At 36.5% G+C, this 16,716-nt stretch overlaps 4 protein-coding genes across 4 annotated transcripts; 1 reads left to right on the plus strand and 3 right to left on the minus strand.

The window, feature by feature from the left end:
• Positions 1-1,725: 1,725 nt before the first annotated feature.
• Positions 1,726-6,351, minus strand: LOC105158910 (S-adenosyl-L-methionine-dependent methyltransferases superfamily protein). Its single transcript, XM_011075823.3, has 8 exons — positions 5,790-6,351; positions 4,922-4,989; positions 3,573-3,720; positions 3,410-3,490; positions 3,116-3,202; positions 2,851-2,936; positions 2,530-2,650; positions 1,726-2,074 (listed from the first exon to the last, which is right to left on the minus strand). The coding sequence occupies exons 1-8, from the start codon at positions 6,129-6,131 to the stop codon at positions 2,000-2,002; spliced, it is 1,008 nt and encodes a 335-aa protein (XP_011074125.1). The 5' UTR covers positions 6,132-6,351; the 3' UTR covers positions 1,726-1,999.
• A 642-nt stretch (positions 6,352-6,993) lies between these two features.
• Positions 6,994-9,637, minus strand: LOC105158911 (co-chaperone protein p23-1). The gene is made up of 6 exons (XM_011075825.3): positions 9,411-9,637; positions 8,085-8,271; positions 7,795-7,954; positions 7,628-7,665; positions 7,435-7,483; positions 6,994-7,309 (listed from the first exon to the last, which is right to left on the minus strand). The coding sequence occupies exons 1-6, from the start codon at positions 9,413-9,415 to the stop codon at positions 7,206-7,208; spliced, it is 543 nt and encodes a 180-aa protein (XP_011074127.1). The 5' UTR covers positions 9,416-9,637; the 3' UTR covers positions 6,994-7,205.
• A 1,075-nt stretch (positions 9,638-10,712) lies between these two features.
• On the plus strand, positions 10,713-12,682 carry LOC105158912 (Tetratricopeptide repeat (TPR)-like superfamily protein). Its single transcript, XM_011075826.3, has one exon. It carries the CDS (start codon positions 10,728-10,730, stop codon positions 12,474-12,476), a length of 1,749 nt encoding a protein of 582 aa, XP_011074128.1. The 5' UTR covers positions 10,713-10,727; the 3' UTR covers positions 12,477-12,682.
• Positions 12,683-13,477: 795 nt separating this feature from the next.
• On the minus strand, positions 13,478-15,981 carry LOC105158913 (very-long-chain aldehyde decarbonylase GL1-9). Its single transcript, XM_011075827.3, has 3 exons — positions 15,729-15,981; positions 14,991-15,317; positions 13,478-14,403 (listed from the first exon to the last, which is right to left on the minus strand). The coding sequence occupies exons 2-3, from the start codon at positions 15,219-15,221 to the stop codon at positions 13,861-13,863; spliced, it is 774 nt and encodes a 257-aa protein (XP_011074129.1). The 5' UTR covers positions 15,222-15,317; positions 15,729-15,981; the 3' UTR covers positions 13,478-13,860.
• Positions 15,982-16,716: the final 735 nt, after the last annotated feature.

The following is a 16,716-nucleotide window of genomic DNA, read 5'->3' on the forward strand; positions in this document are numbered from 1 at the left end:
GTGAAATCAAAATTATCAGGGACTAACCCTACAAAACAGAGGTTAGCACTCTAATGCTTAAGTCAGTAATACATTGAAAAAGAAATAAAAAGAAAAACTTGAATTAAAGTGAGAATAATGAATATTCGTTGGAATGCAAGATATAAGTTTAGAATAGCTTAAAAATCAAGAAAAAACGATGAGAGAGTGTGAGAGTTTGAGTGTGAATAATGATGTAACCAAATAATTACACAAAGCCTCTATTTATAGGCATGTACAGAGTAGGATATGAGGATTGTTGCATAGCACCATACACCGTTGGAAAGCCCTTTGAGATGGCTATCATCCACAAAAAGTTGTTTGTGATTTGGACAAGATTTGACTGAGATACGTGAGTGGGACTAAACACTGTCATATCTCCCTAAAAATTCGATAGTTGGTTAGTAGTGGTTTCCCAGCTTGATTGTTACCGATTTACCTTAAACCACCTGGAGATGTTTTAGGGTGACGTGCACTTATGTGTTAACAAGCTATATGAAATGTCCACCCAACTGTATGATAGCATGTCTGGTTGGAATGGGCTTGTTTGTCTAGCCTATCAGTTCAATAAAGTAGCAGATAAGTCCGTGAGCCTTGCTTCCCTGCTGATGGGCCAACTGGGCTAATCTGCTTTGTTGGTGGACTAATTTGCTTTACTAGTGGACTGAGTCCATGAAAGGTTTAAAGGGCATCATCATATATATTTAATAAAATAGACTTATTACTGTAAATAATATTTTTGAACAATATTTTACAAATTAGTATTAAAGATTATTAAAGATTTATACCTTTGTAAGATCCCACCCTACTAAATTTTTATTTTTATCCTTTATAAATTGGTAAATTCATTTTTTAAGGAAAAGAATGAGTGTGTTATGCAAGAGTAAAGGACAAATTATGTAAAGAAAACACATAATACCTTCCATATTAGTCACAAAAGAAAGTTTTTTACTTTTTTTTATAATTAGTGTAGATAACAAGATTCAATAGTTAACATTTAAAGGGATAAAAGTCTTTCTGATAGGTAAAAATTAAGAAAAATTGTAGGTGGAGTGTGTGGTTCACAAATGTATGGGCATTTTGCTACTTTTTTGAGAATAGAATGCGGTAGATCGAGATTATTTTTCTTTACATATATATATATATATATATAAGAGACTTTTTTGCGTATGGTCCAATTGAAAACCAATATTCAATGTCACAATATCGTGTCTATAAGGAAAAAGAACTTTTTGAAAAAAAATTCTAAAAGAAAAAATCGTTATTTTCTCTCATCAAATAAGATATTAAATCTTATGTTCAAAATAAGTTTTTGAAGTATCCAGATTACATAAACCATATTTGTAATCAATATAATTTAAAACTAAATCGGTTTGTTAAAATTTTAAAAATAAATAGCAAATTCCTTGTTTTTTCTAGAAGAGCTAGCTTATGCCCTTTAAGATTTCATAAATTTTCGAACATCTTATAAGATACTTTGAAAAGCCAACAAGTTCACCCAAACACCCTCAGAATCTGTCTTTTGTATGTTTTCATATAATTTTCTACGGTGTTGATTATACTCGCAATTGTACATACTTTTGCTTCAATGAAGATGGATAAATACTAGATTCTCTAATTTTGTTCAACGTTGCCAGAATTTTGCTGCTTTCTTCGTTCTGCGGAATGCGTTTCATCAATAAAAATTATGTAAAAGACAAGAGTGGATTATGTAAATAGAATATAGATTAGGGAATATAAATGTAATCATCCCAATAAAATTTGGTTTACAAAATCTTGTTACATGAAAACATACAATCAGCCCAGAATAAATTTCCGAATGCTGTTCAAATTAAAGTGAATCACAATACATTTTTTGACTACGTCCCTCACCCAAAATTTACATCTACAAGTACTTTTTGCACAAGAACTCCCCTTTCTTCCTCGAAGAAAATTTCACAGGAGCTCACCAGTTTCTGGGGTACTAATTCTTGATCAAGTGTCAGGCTGCTGGTTTTCTCGAGAACACAACATACATCGGATCGGTGCGGCCAGGGTTTGGCGATATATCCACAGCCTAAAAGAATATAAAGACAACGAGCACAATTTGAGCAACCGAAATGCCACGACACTTGTAAACAAGTCTAGGTAGTTAGAAGATCATAATTTTCAGATACAAATAGCGAGAAATGAAGTAAAGGAAGAACAAGATCGGATTCTGACATGGTTGCCTCCCTGTATAGATAAAAATCCGTCATTGACTTGGTCGATCCGCTTCAGAGTCGGGCGGGGTGGAGGGGGGGGTGGGGGGCTAGATTAACCGTGTAAAAGATTACATCTCGCAAGACTCTCACACAAGAATCCGCAGTTATCATTAGAAATGTTCCACACTTGGTAGGGAGCCCATTCCAATTTTTTTATGAACACATTATTTTACACATATCATTGAACTCGTACATGTAATATTATATAATCCAAATATTTCTGGTCGACTTGCGCGAAATTGTTAAGCCAAAAAACCATGCCAATTACCTTAGGAGGCTCAAAACCTCCAGCATAATGGAAGTATGCTCCAACTATCATCACATGATCCGCGTCGCCCGTTGATGTCCATATTGAGATTGCTTTTGTCCAGAAGCAGCGATTGGAGAAGCTTATATGCAACATAATTTACAAATTTTTAGGGGGTTTTGAAAGAGAAACATGCAATAAACAAGAAGTCTCCAAAATTACGAGCACTATATTGACAAAACCTCTAATATGCATCAGAGATTTAGAAGAATGTATTGCTAGTAAACAAGTGCTGCGCTTGTACATAACTTAGTTACGTGTGAATATTATTAGTGATTATACCTTATAATAGCAAGTCCACCTGGTTTGAGTATCCGGGACATCTCTTTGAAAACGTCAATAGGCTTTGTTAGGTAATCAACACTAACCTGAAACACAGAAAATCTATTCATACAGGCATCTAAAATTAGTAAAGCAAGACGAATGAAGAAGGGAAAACTTGTCTGAAAAATAGCAAGGGAGTTAACCAGTGTGAATCAAATGAACGCCTTATTGATTATAAGCCATGAATCTTAATTATCGACCCATTTGGAAAAGACGAACTTACCACATTCGTAATAACATCAAAGGTGTTGTCTTCGAAAGGGAGTTTAGGATCAACGTTCAAATCTTGCACAACATACTCAGTCAAAACCTACGATGCAATGAAGGGAAGCTCATGAATTCTTCAACAGTATAATACATCTATGGACAGAAATGTATAATGTGAAGATTCTAGAGGACTGCAACCGTTAAAACAAATATATCGAGAATAATTATAGTCAATATTAAGTAAATAACTCTGATCACTCGATTCATGATTGACAACAATAATAATGAAAATGATGCACGATGATCTCACTGGATTTTGCTTTAGCTCTTCTTCATTCAAACCCATTCCCGCTATCCTTGATTGCTTATAACCTTTAGGATAATGACTGACCTAGACAAATCATAAGAATCGTGTGATGTCCATGGAACTTTTTTCATCAAGAGGACAACATCAAGATAAGGTGTAAACTTACCCAGCTACTACACATGTCAAGCAGAGCAACTCCAGGAGTATTACTCGGTGGAAAAACCTCAGAGTAATATTTGGTGAGTGCAGCAATCGCTGGATCATCGATATGAGTCACAAAGCGCGGAGACTCATAGAACAATGTATCTGGCGACCTGGAATTTTAAGTTTATTTGAACAATGCAGTATCACAGATAATTCCTCATTGCACAGAATTAGTTTAATTTTGTCAGAGCTGAACTGTAACTTGTAAACATTCACATAGAGCAAGCAGAGATTACGAGCAGAGAGAGAGGAGTGATAATTGAACCTGGAGAGAGAATCTCCATGTCATTCAACTGAAAAATCTATGCAAGATAACTAACTGCTGGCTTTACGTATTAGCAGAAACCAAGAACAAAACCGATGCATCAATTGAGCAACGGAGCTGCTAATTGACTGGCAATTGGCAGGCTCGTTTGAATTGTTAAATGAGGTAATTTTCCTCCTATGATGTCCTACTAACAGAAACATGTTCTCAGCTACCATTGACAATTGGAGGAGTGCGGCTCCGGATGTAATGACTCACACACAAGTTATCACGTAGTTTTCAATTGTTAGGACAAAAGAAGGCCCATAAGTAACTTCTATTATTGAATAGCTTTGTAATTACTTAAATACTATAGAAATGTAGAACAACTGTAACAAACTACATGTTCCGAGTTCATGGGCTCATAAGATGAAACAAAGGAAGAAAGATGCTTGTATATTTCATTCTCATACTCATCCATTGTTTTGCAATATTTTACATTCGTATCCACTTGAGGATGGAAACAAGATTAGCTCCCACGCTCCTTTCCCGGCTATTTACTTTTCATAGCATAACCACTACTATTATGTAACACTATCGAACAAGAGGCCAATCAGGTCCCTCCTTTTTAAATTGTTTGTTCCAGTCTAATCTATTCTAACAAACAGATTTAGACATATTACATGACTATGTGAAAAAAAATGAAAATGTGTTTTAATGTTTTGAAACGGAGAAGGAAAGAATATTAGAAAAAACACCTGAAGTTGGTAATTACACCTTCATTCGATTGATCCTAATTCACATATTGGTTTCAACCCTGGAACTTCCAAATTATTATAAAATGAAAGATCTCGATTTCTCAGTAAGTTTGTGTAATCAGCACGTGTCGTCCAAGAGAACCTTAATGAATAACTGAAGTGGGGGGTGTCAAAAGCTGACTTGTATATTGTAAAACCAATTTTGCAGGAACTTGAGTCTAGATTGCAGGAATTCATTGGACAAGATCACCCCTGCAACTCTACTGAAAATTCCTCAAATAAGGAGCTGAATTATTCAAGAGACTTTACTCGTCAAATCGCAGGAAATCCTCGTCCTTGAAGGGAAATTGCTCAGGCCATTCCACGTTGTCTAATACCTTCAGATCAGAGACAAAAATTGAAATAAGATATGCATCGCAATTCAAATCAGGAAGATGCCCACTGAATAGTGGTAGGATGAAAGAGCATTAACAATTGAAAAATAAATCATGTCAATTAATCATATCTCCGTTTTACAGTACGAGAGTAACTATTTCATAATTCTCCTACTTGGATTCACATTTCAGAATTCTCAACAAATTGCAAAATCTTTCACATTAAGAAAATGCATTGGTTTAATAAGCACAAGCATCACTAAAATCGCAACTAGACAACTAAAATCTTCATTCCTTTGCACAACTTGCTGAAAACTCCAAATTTCACCAAAAATTGATGCCAAGTTTCTAAAAGTTCCCAACATTCCTTCACATATTTTAATATTCATCGTCCTGCTCTTGATCTCTTATCCATCCGGTGGCTACCATTTTTCATCTTTGATTAGTGGATAGCTCCCATGAAGAGATGTAGCATCAATTGTCTCATTTGGCAACACTGAGCAGAATAAAAGTACATCTCCTCTATGTAACTTTACTTTCAAACCAACACATTTGCAGGAAGTCATAATCATAATCCTCAAAAGGGAAAATTACTTCAACGCCTTCTCCAACATCACATAAATACAACAGCAAACAGGCCAGAACCCAAACAGCTCACAACATCCCTTCCAATAAACCCCACAACCATAATCAATACCAACAAAACAAATATTTCTGATCAAGCTATCGAAATCGACGAAGAAACTCAAGAACCCCAGTACATATATACAGCCACAAGAAGAAAAAAAGACAAAACTTTTCACCTTCTCGATAGCACCCTTTTGCCTGGCGGAGGCGATGAACGATTTGGCAACAAGACTGCCAGAATGCATGTTCATGAGCTGGGACAAAATCGAGACCCCAGTCCCTAATATCACTCGGCGGGGCGCTCTGTACCCGCTAACTCTCCTTGAAAATGGAGGCAAAGGGATTGCAGATAGGCAATGATAAAGTCCAGCAACGTATGGTAGCCTGTGGTGCAGTTTAACGCCAAATGGATGTGTCATTTCTTGTTTTATGCAGTTCAGCACGTACTCTCGAATTTTCCGCTGTGGAGTTTCATATTTGTTGAAGCATATGCGTGCAGTTGAAGAGTACAAAATCATTAGAGCAGCAGGCCTCGCTGGATTAGTGAACGGGTGTAAGAAGTAGGCCGACTGACGCACATACAGTTTACGTGGCCATCTCCTCTTTCACTTGTACACAAGGATAAGGGCCAATCGCCCTGCCCAAGTTTTTCCTCGGATCCGCCTTCTAACATCACGGAATTGTATTTGATTTTAGGGATGACGACAGAGTGAATTTGGGATGCTTTTGTTAATATTTGGGACTCAGCCCACCAACAAAATTTTGAACTCGAATTAAAACCTGAATTCCAGGCCCCACCGAATTGGACCTAACAGATAGACCCAATTAATATTTTTAAAATATCTTTTTAAAAATAATACTACCATAACTTTCTAAATATGAAAACAATTTTATTATTGCTTTTTTAATTAATTTTTTATATTCATATTGTAGATATTACAATATTAAAAAATTTAAATTATATGTTACTTATATAAACATTAAAATATATCGGTATTATATATATATAACCAATATATTTAATATATCTTCCAACACCAAATATATTAGAACTTTCACGATACATCCACTCTCCCTCTCTTATTCCCTATCCCCCGAAAAGGATACCTTAAAAATAAATTCAGATGGAACAATTTTGAAATCACGCTAAAAACAATACTGAATCTTAGGCTTAATGATCTCCAGGATACGTTCGCAAAACACTCTTTTCTTTATGCCCATATATGCCACAAAAACAAACATCATGGTGGATATAGAACCCCAGAATCACATAATGCACAACAGTTCACAGAAAGAAGAGACGGAGAAGAGGAGCTAGAGTTGTATAGTTGCACTCTGCATTCATCGTCTCTCATGAATTTATGGTGAAGGCATCGGCAGTGAACATCACAAACCACAAGAACATCCATATGAATTCCACTTGTACAATCCTGATAACAAGATATATCACACAGCAAAGTAGACAGAAAGAGACTTAAATTAGAAATAAAAAAAAGAAATAAAAACTTAAACTACGTCCCCTCCCCAGGTAGCCACTGTTAGATGCATGCAACAAAAAGTCCCGTAACATTATGACAAAAGCAATTGTCCGGTCATGCTTTTGCTGCAGGTTCACTACTAGCAGGTGCTTCTTCAGATACACCATTAGCAGAGGCTGTTTCTTCCTTGGTCTCTTCGTCGGTGTCACTGCTATCGTCTGTAACATATTGAAAAGATTAGTGAAACTCCACATGAGCACACGCTATGTGATTTCTCAGTTGAAGCGCAAAGCACAAGAGACATGCTGCGGTGTACATGACTTTCGGTTCATGAAGAATTTACCTTCATCGGCCTCAGCATCAAAATCTCCAGGTCCGCCCATGTTCAATTTCTAAACCAATTGGAAACATTTCTCCAAATCAGAATCAGAGTGCAACTATACTGATCATAATTATAGACTTATGCATTTGTGCATTTGTTTTTATAAATAACCATTACTACTTTTCGACCGTTCTACTACAAGATAGCTACTCACCGAGAAATCAAAGTCGCCAAAATCCATGTTGCCACCAGCTGAAAAAAGTAAAATGGTTTCAGTCTAATGATTTAAGGATGCTAACCAGATTCACATTCTTTATTTTCCTAAATTCTTCTGTGGGACAAGAACAGTAAAATTAGAATCTTAAACAATATCTAACTTACATTTCTCGTCTTGTTCATCTTCATCTACCCATTTGTCCCAATCAACTTTCAAAAACACTGGTGGTTTTCCCTCCTGCTTGAGAAGCCTGCTCCACCATTTATTATCTGCCTTCTTCACTAGATAGCATATACTTCTAGAGGTAAAACTAGCTTTGCTCTCCTGAAATTCTCAAGTTAAAACGATTTTTAACATCCATTGTCTTCGACACTAGAAAAAGGACATGCTGTTAAATAATATCAAGGAAAGATATTGCCTTTTGCTCTTATTAAAGGACAATTTCAACACTTACATTCACATCAACCTTGTCGTAAAGATCAATATCTATCTCATATGGTGTATTATCTGCTCCACTGGTAGCAGAAAAGAAAAATTTCCCTTCTGGATCAAGATTAAGCTTCACATTCTTTGCATCAGGTAGCTCCACAGTAATGAATAATTTGTCAGACCGCTGAGCCCATTTTACAAGCGGATGTCGGCTGCAGACATAATTGGCAGTAAAATTTAAGAGACAATGGATTAGCAGCAATCTAAATTACAGCTATGGAACAAACATTTAACACAAAACATGGCAAACAAGGACAGCTTAACATAGAACAAACAAACCAGAACAATCTCACTGTATTATGCATCTTCAGAATATTTCAAGTCACGGAATCATAAAACTTAAGCCAAGAGGAAAACATGAACGCATATCATCTAGAACACAAGAAGAGTAAGAGAAAGTTAAGGTTTTGTAATATTATTCCTCATGTTAGTTCTTTTTCCTGTGAGTGGGGGCAGAGCGTTTCCACTTGCATGTGTCTGTTCCCTATTCTTCACCTCCTCTGGGTTTCTAATTAAGTTACCTCACAAGTGAACCCATTTCTTGATTTGAACTTATGTTCTCATCCCATAGGTGACCTTCAGCACATCTTTTATAAGATAACAAGCTTATCATAGCATGGCCTCTACATGCTTAACAGGACCAAGAGATGGATCCTTAATCTCGTATTATAAAATCAGAAGTCTTGCCAACTTCAACCTAATTTCTGTAGTCTCCACTCTGCAACACGATGTCATCACCATCAAGAATCCGTCAATTCTTGATGGGTGATATCATGTAAGCCAGGTGAAAGACCCACCACTTTAGTTCAACTACCTCAACAAATTTGAGATTCCCGATTTGTTCATCAATATACTTGACTACAACAATATTACACATACCATTCAGTAACCATGTGATCCAAAGGGAAGTTCACATCAGTTGAATTCGATCATCACTCAAAACATTAGAAATATCCAACAATTTCTGCAAGTTCACAGAACTACAACCAACTAAAACAACAAACCGGTAATCAAACGCAAGCAACTAGCAACCTCACGATTAATCAACCAAGCCAAAAAATGGTACAATGAACTAAAAACAAAATAAATTCTGCCCCAGCTAAGAAACTCAACAAACAACTAGAACTCATTACAATCACTGCAAACTAAAATCCAATCAAAATCGACAACAGACGCCCAAAAAAGGACATAAATAAAAAACGACGTTCGCCAATGCTAAACCCTAACCACTACTTTCCACAACGCAAATACGAAAAGAAACTCGAAACAGATGAAACCCGGCGAAAAGTACCTCATTTTCGGCTCAGTTCTTGATCAAACTGGAACTCCGGCAGGATTTGATGAATCGAAAGTCCAAAGTATTGAGGAGTCTTGAATTGGATAATGGGTTTAGGAGCAGCGGGACTCCTTGGGTTGAAGACTGAGAGTTTATAGGTGAGCGGTGTGGGAGGGTGGTGCTGGAAGTGTCTAGATGCTTCTTCGGGGGCTCGGAAGATACTCGCGAAATCTTTTTCAACTGGTTTGTCGGGCAAAATCTTATTTTATTTTGGAGCTAAATAATTTGAATTTGCAAACAGGTCAACCAGTTTTTTAAATAATTTTGGTTCTAAACAATTTAGAGTGCTTTATTTTGTGATTGAGATAAATAATTGATAGGGTTCGATTGGATAAATGTGATAGAGTATGAATTAATAATTTGTTTAGAATCCCATTTATTTTGTGGTATATATTGTTTGAGTGGAATGATAAATTATTGTAATTAAAAAAAATTATTATTAATAATAGATAATTTATTTGAATTTATGATTTTTATGAAAATTATCAGTCCCATATTTATTTATATGTACAATATAAAGAGTAATTAGTAATTTTTTTTTTATAGGAACTAGTAATTTAATGATTTATTGTCCTTTATGTATATAAATAAAATTATAAAAAATAATTATGTTAAAATTTCAAAAAAAAAAAAAACTATGCAAAATTATGAAGAAGAATAATAAGAAAAAAAGCTTAAAAATCTAGCTGTGCAATTTGAAGAAAACCCTCTTTTGAGGAAGAAGCTGCGTGGCGGACGGTGGAGGAGGAAGAAGGAATCGGAGGGGGGCAAGGAGTAATTTTAACTCTTATTCGATTGGATTTAATCGGTTGAATAACTCAACTCGTCGTTTTCAGACTAAAAATAATAATCAAAGCTGAATGTAGCAGAAAATATAAAAGACAAAGTAGTTGTAAGTACCATGTTTAGAATTACATCATGTACTAACAACAGTTAACAACAAAGAATAATAACTGTCGATTCAACTCTATGTTTAAAATTTTTTAATCACTTAGATACGAAAGTAATATGTTCCCTTTAATTTTAGAGTAAATTACAACGATCTTCACTGAGGTTTTAACATAATTACTAATACTCTCTTGTTATTTGAAAAATTACAAATACTCGTATGATATTTGATAAAATTATTTAATTTTTGAATGAGGGTGTAAAATTGTCAATTATGCCCTTGCCATGTTTTAGAAAAATAAATATTTGTAAATAAAATCTGACGGAATGAATGAAAAATTTTGAAAAATTATAAAAGGCATTGGCTAGAATGACAAGTGCTCTATGGCCTATGTGGAATCGCTCCTACACAAATGCACCTCTCTGTTGCACATCCAACAACTCCACGCCCACCTCCTAACTACCGGATTTTTCCATTTCTACCCTTCCCGCTCAAAGTTTCTCGACTTCTGCGCCACCTCCTCCCTCGGTGGTCTCCCCTACGCTGCCGCCGTCTTCCGCGTCCTCCCCCTGCCTCTGACCAACGACTGGAACGCTATCATCCGAGGCCACGCCCAAAGCGACCATCCTATCAATGCCGTCACGTGCTACCTCTCCATGTTGCGTGCCCCCTGCAAGCCCGATGCGCTCACCTGTTCCTTCTTCCTCAAGGCCTGCGCCCGCGCATTGGCGCGAATTGAATCTTTTCAAATGCATGCGCAGGTTTTGAGGTCTGGGTTTGATGCAGATGTTTTGTTACAGACCACACTGCTCGATGCTCATGCAAAGTGTGGGGATTTGGACACTGCCTGCAAGCTGTTCGATGGGATGTCAAAGAGGGATATTGCTAGTTGGAATGCTTTGATTTCTGGGTTGGCCCAGGGAAACCGGCCGTATGAAGCTCTGAAGCTGTTTAATAGGATGATGGAAGGGTACGATGATGGACGGGGCATAATGATGCCAAATGAGGTCACTGTTCTTGGTGCTCTCTCTGCGTGTTCGCAGCTAGGTGCAATTAAAGAGGGTGATAAAGTGTATGATTATATCAGGAAGAGTTTCTTGGATGAGAATGTAATTGTCTGTAATGCTGCTATTGACATGTATGCCAAATGTGGGGTGGTGGAAAAGGCATATAGTGTGTTTGAGGGCATGAGGTGTTCTAGGAGTGTAATCACATGGAACACCATGATTATGGGTTTTGCAATGGATGGTAATGGACTGAAAGCACTCGAACTGTTTAATCGCATGGCGAGAGGTGGGCTTGGGCCAATGCCGGATGGTGTCACTTATTTAGCAGCATTATGTTCATGTAATCATGCAGGGATGGTCGATGAAGGGGTCAGGCTTTTCGAATTGATGGAGAAACATGACATAAGCAGAAATGTGAAGCATTACGGAAGTGTTGTGGACTTGTTGGGGAGAGCTGGGAGATTAGATGAGGCGTACAAGATAATAGAATCTATGCCCATGTCTCCAGATCCTGTGCTGTGGCAAACTCTGTTAGGGGCCTCTAAGACATATGGGAATGTGGAAATGGCAGAGCAGGCATCGAGAAAGCTTGTCGAGATGGGATCAAATACTTGTGGGGATTTTGTTTTGCTGTCAAATGTCTATGCTGCACGTCAGAGGTGGACTGATGTGGGGCGGGTGAGAGAGGCAATGAAGACTAAGGATATTAAAAAGGTGCCTGGATTTAGCTATATTGAGATGAACGGTGTAATATTCCAGTTTTTCAACGGTGATAAAAGCCATCCTAAATGGAGAGAGATTTACAGAAAACTAGAAGAGATTAATTCTAAGATTAGAGAGTTTGGATATGAGCCTGAGACTAGTTGTGTGTTGCATGACATCGGATATGAAGAGAAGGAGAATGCATTGTCTTATCATAGTGAGAAATTAGCTCTGGCTTTTGGTTTGGTTAGTTCAGATGACAGGAGCCCCATAAACATTAACAAGAATCTTAGGATATGTGGGGATTGTCATGTGGTGATCAAGCTTGTTTCAAAATTATACTGTCGGGAGATTATTGTCAGGGACCGCACTCGGTTCCACAGGTTCAAGGACGGGTCTTGTTCCTGCAGAGATTATTGGTGAGGATGCAACTTTTGTTTTCAGTTATCTAACAATGTATATATTTATTCTATTTTATACTAATAACAGCATTTGAATCAGCTGGCCTCGCAAATTTCTTGATGGGAATTTGTATGCTGGTGAATCATATAGGGTATATTTGAAATACTGTATCTTTAGGGCATTATTTATGTCATAATGATCTGATCTCAGGAGCGTAGTTACTAGAACTCCAGGCTGAGTTTCCACAGGAAAATGAAAGTAAATTAACCGCTTGGGCTACAGCTTCATCAAGGCAATCTTGCTGTTGGCTTTTATTGTCAATCCCCCAAAGTTGGCTCATCTTCTGATATTCCAAATGTCCCAAGAAATAAGTGCAATGATTAGCTAGATTATAATCATGTATTGTCAATTTAACAATAATCCTGAGGCATTGAACAATAGGTCGGCGAGGCCCTAACACAGAGCAGTGATCTACTCCGATTCTTGGCATTTGTTGTTTCAGTTCACAAACCATGGTACAGAGAGTGCACCTCTGCTGCTCCAGACAAAATTCCCAAAAGTCCAATTGCCAAGAGAGGTTCATGTTCTCTGATTTATCCACCAAAACAAGCGCCTTTCCAACTTACAGTAAAAATGGAAGAAAAATATGTCCATTCAATCTAATGCAACGCGGAATTTTACAACCTCGAATGTCAATTTCCTCACAACTTAACTTCTCTCGTGAGCAAAATGCATCTAGAGCACATTTCGAAAAGGGACAAGGCAAGAACAAGAACAAGTTAACCAAGGCAATAAAAGAAAACAAAAAGTTGGAGGTAGAGGTGTAGGAAGAACTACATGAGGCCCTTTTGATGCATGAACTTGAACCTAAAAACATGCTTACTTCATTAAACATTGGATTCAACGCTGAATTTGCTGTGTCTCGTCAGTTATGAAAATGCAACACAGAATTCTTGTTTGAAAGGTACAATGAAGTTTCATAAGTTTGCAAGCCAATGAGTTCAATGGCTAATGATCAATGATTAAGCCCAGGTAACATATACTCAAACCTCATCAACCATTCTAGTTTCATACATCATCTTGAAATCCACAGAGATACAATTTCAACAGAATGTGATCTTATCAGGATGTGACCAAATCTGACCACAAGATTGATACTACTACACAACAAGTGTTAACTGAACCGTCACAATCATTGGCCAGTTAACGAAGAAATAAACTGTGTACACAGTGGTCATAATTTGGGAGAAAGAATAAATCAATCTAACTCTGGAGCTACAGATTCTACTCCCACTAACATACAGAACTTCTACTGGAGAACCTATGAGACTCTCAAGTCAGAGTGGCACAACCCCAACGGAGATCTGATTGTAACAATCGAGAGGAGACTAAAGGTCACATGTAACTAGTCCTTTTTCAGCCTCGCCTCGAAACCCCCTTCCGGCCGCTTTACAAGTGTATATGGTACATATGTTCCCAGCAGTTTGTCCCAAATGGAAAAGAAGGGTTGGGAATAGTTGAATTTTGTACCTTGGAGTTGATGATGGATGTCATGGTAAGCAGTGTTGTTTTGGAAAAGCAGATGGAAGATGTTGCCAGGCAGCCAGAGCCCACAATGATCATCAACGGTTTTGATAACAGCAAAACAGAAGAAGAAAACAGCAGTACGGGCTGTCATTCCAGAAATAAGGAAGGATATAGCACCACCAAATGTGTCTAACAAAAGGCCTTCCAACGGATGGTTGTAAAGAGCTCCAATGGCATATGGGACAACTAATCTATGGTGCTGAGAATGGATATGACGGTACAAAAACTTGTTTTGGTGCATATATCGATGCACAAAGTACTGCCATGTATCCATGACCAGCATAGCAACTACAAATTGCACGACTTGAACAGGAAGAGATGGTTGAACAGTGTGTCCGGGAGAACTTGCTTTTGAAGTTACCTGCAACACTAATAAAATCAAAAGATATATTCCAATATTTGGTATCGGTTTGTTTCAACTAACTCTGTCAATTACTATCTTTGTCATAGTTTATGCATTACAGTTCTATTCTGAACATGGAATACTGTTGCCCAAGGAAGAAAAGAAGTCAAAGTAGAAGATAGAAATTTGATAACATTAACGTGCAATAGATCTGATCTGTACATACTGATGCCCTGACACAAAACTTTATACAGAGTCAATTTAGAATTTGGACATAAAAATGAATAAACTTAGGGGTGGAAAGAAAAAGAACTCTAACTGGTGCCAGCGATGCTCGTAAAAAACTTGTCGCAGAAAAAGGGTTTAAAGGGAAAACTTTCAATCTGAATTCAAACTATCGAGTTCCTTCTGACACAGTCGGGGTTCTGTGAGAATCAGTCTGTAATTATGTATAGGATAAATAATATCTTGGAGCTCAAACTCATGTAATCGTTAGTAAACAAAGTGCCAGCACTCCATGCCTAATGCAGAAGAAATATACACTCATTCTACCAACATGATAACCTAAAGAACTTTGAAAATTTGCTTGTGCATAAGGCAATTACCAAGAAGAGCAATTCTGCAACGACGGCCTGAACAAATTGTTGGAGAAGAACACCTTTGATCACAGATCTTAGTGGCACCAAATTTTTCTCATTTTCTTCAGTTCTTGAGTGCAGCCTATACTTATCTAGAGGAGGAAGAAGCTGATAAAACCCGGCGTACAACCAATACACCACTAGTGGGGCAAATGTACCCATTGATTCATCACTGATATACGCTTCCCAAAACACCATTCTTGTAATATCTTTCAATATTTCCCTTCTCCGATTCCAATTATCAAATTATCAGGTCAAAACCTCTAGAAAAACATACGGCACATCATATGTACCCTGAAAAAAAGAAAAGCAAACATCAACTACTGGAGAGCCTAATACACCCAAACATGGTTTCAGAATAAACCTAATGCACTTTGGATTAAAGCCTGAATTATTCAACTTCATGGGGTAATACACACAGAATAATGCAACATCAAATTCACCATTCGAGAATTACAATCAATCAAAACCCAAACAAGACCTAATTTTCAAGATTCAAACTTTACACACAATTAAAGAAACCCCAAACAAGAAATCACCTCCACCAAAATTAAAAGATGCTACATTTACATAAATGAAATCAAGTTGCCCTTAATTACTTCCACAATGGAGTTAAACTTGCCCACAAAAAATTTCGAGGAAAAATTCAAAGCCCAGATGTGTATTATGAACAAGAATGCGATTAAAGCTTGTCAAGAGACTTACAGAGACGAACGGAGTGGGATTTTGGCGACCAGATCAATGGGTATGGGAAGAAAATGCAAATCTTTTGACAGAGATATCAAGAAAGCAGAATTTGTAAGAATAGGGGAAGCGGATATTGTGAGGGCGGTGACAGTTGTGAGAATCTTGGAGGAAAATTTCTGGACTATTACAATAAGGGTAGAAACTCACAAGATTCGTTGGAAAATTGCAACGGGAAGATGACTAATAATAGGATCCGACAAACAACAAATCATTGTGTCTTATTTTATGTATTTTGATTGTCATAAATTATTTCACTTTGGTCTTTTTCTTGTCAAGGGTGAGTGTAACCGAGCTGGCCAAAAGAATTTCTTATCAAGGCTTGTCCACTTTAATACTACATTTGACTTTAATTAATTATTAAGTAAATTAAGTTTAAATAAATTATAACTAATTTAAATATTAATTGAGTTAGAGTAATTCAATATCTATAAATATTTTTTGTTTTTTTAAATAATTTAAATTAAATTCAAATTGAATTTTAGACTGTACGAGATGTAAAAATGTACTTAAAACTGATTATTTTTCTTCTTTTTTGTTGATAAGTCAAATTTGAATGAACTCCGACGAATCATTTTAAGTCGAATGCCAAATAATTACTTTATTTATTAGTTTGAAGTGAAAATATTTTAATATTTTTCACTTTTTTTTAGTTGTTTTTTCTATTTTTCCTGTGTACATGTTGAATTTATTGGCCTTTTTGCCCTTGATAATTAAAGGGTAAGATGGTAATTGAACTCCACATCTTTGGCTAATGAGATATTTGTAGGTTTAATGTAATTTACCCATATAATATTGTAAATGAGCATATTACATCTCAATTAAAAAAAATAACAATTTGTCCTCTAATATTTTTTAAAATTGAGTAATTTACATCCCTGTATATGAAGATAAATTGATAAAACTTTTTTTATAAGGATATAATTTACTTATTTATAATATTATAAAA

This window comes from Sesamum indicum, linkage group LG3 (assembly GCF_026168435.1).
Source record: "Sesamum indicum cultivar Baizhima isolate 11 linkage group LG3, ASM2616843v1, whole genome shotgun sequence".
NCBI lineage: Eukaryota > Viridiplantae > Streptophyta > Magnoliopsida > Lamiales > Pedaliaceae > Sesamum > Sesamum indicum.

Excerpts from the sequence above, each read along its gene's own strand:
- LOC105158910 (XM_011075823.3), bottom strand. The coding sequence starts at position 6,131 with ATGATTTTGTACTCTTCAACTGCACGCATATGCTTCAACAAATATGAA. Across the intron at positions 3,721-4,921 it reads GATTTCCTGCGATTTGACGA|GTCGCCAGATACATTGTTCT; the intron begins GTAAAGTCTCTT and ends TTAAAATTCCAG. Across the intron at positions 2,075-2,529 it reads GAGGTTTTGAGCCTCCTAAG|GCTGTGGATATATCGCCAAA; the intron begins GTAATTGGCATG and ends ATATTCTTTTAG.
- LOC105158911 (XM_011075825.3), bottom strand. Across the intron at positions 7,955-8,084 it reads ACGACAAGGTTGATGTGAAT|GAGAGCAAAGCTAGTTTTAC; the intron begins GTAAGTGTTGAA and ends TGAGAATTTCAG. Across the intron at positions 7,310-7,434 it reads TGATGCTGAGGCCGATGAAG|ACGATAGCAGTGACACCGAC; the intron begins GTAAATTCTTCA and ends AATATGTTACAG.
- LOC105158912 (XM_011075826.3), top strand. The coding sequence starts at position 10,728 with ATGGCCTATGTGGAATCGCTCCTACACAAATGCACCTCTCTGTTGCAC.
- LOC105158913 (XM_011075827.3), bottom strand. The coding sequence starts at position 15,221 with ATGGTGTTTTGGGAAGCGTATATCAGTGATGAATCAATGGGTACATTT. Across the intron at positions 14,404-14,990 it reads TTGCAGAATTGCTCTTCTTG|GTAACTTCAAAAGCAAGTTC; the intron begins GTAATTGCCTTA and ends TTAGTGTTGCAG.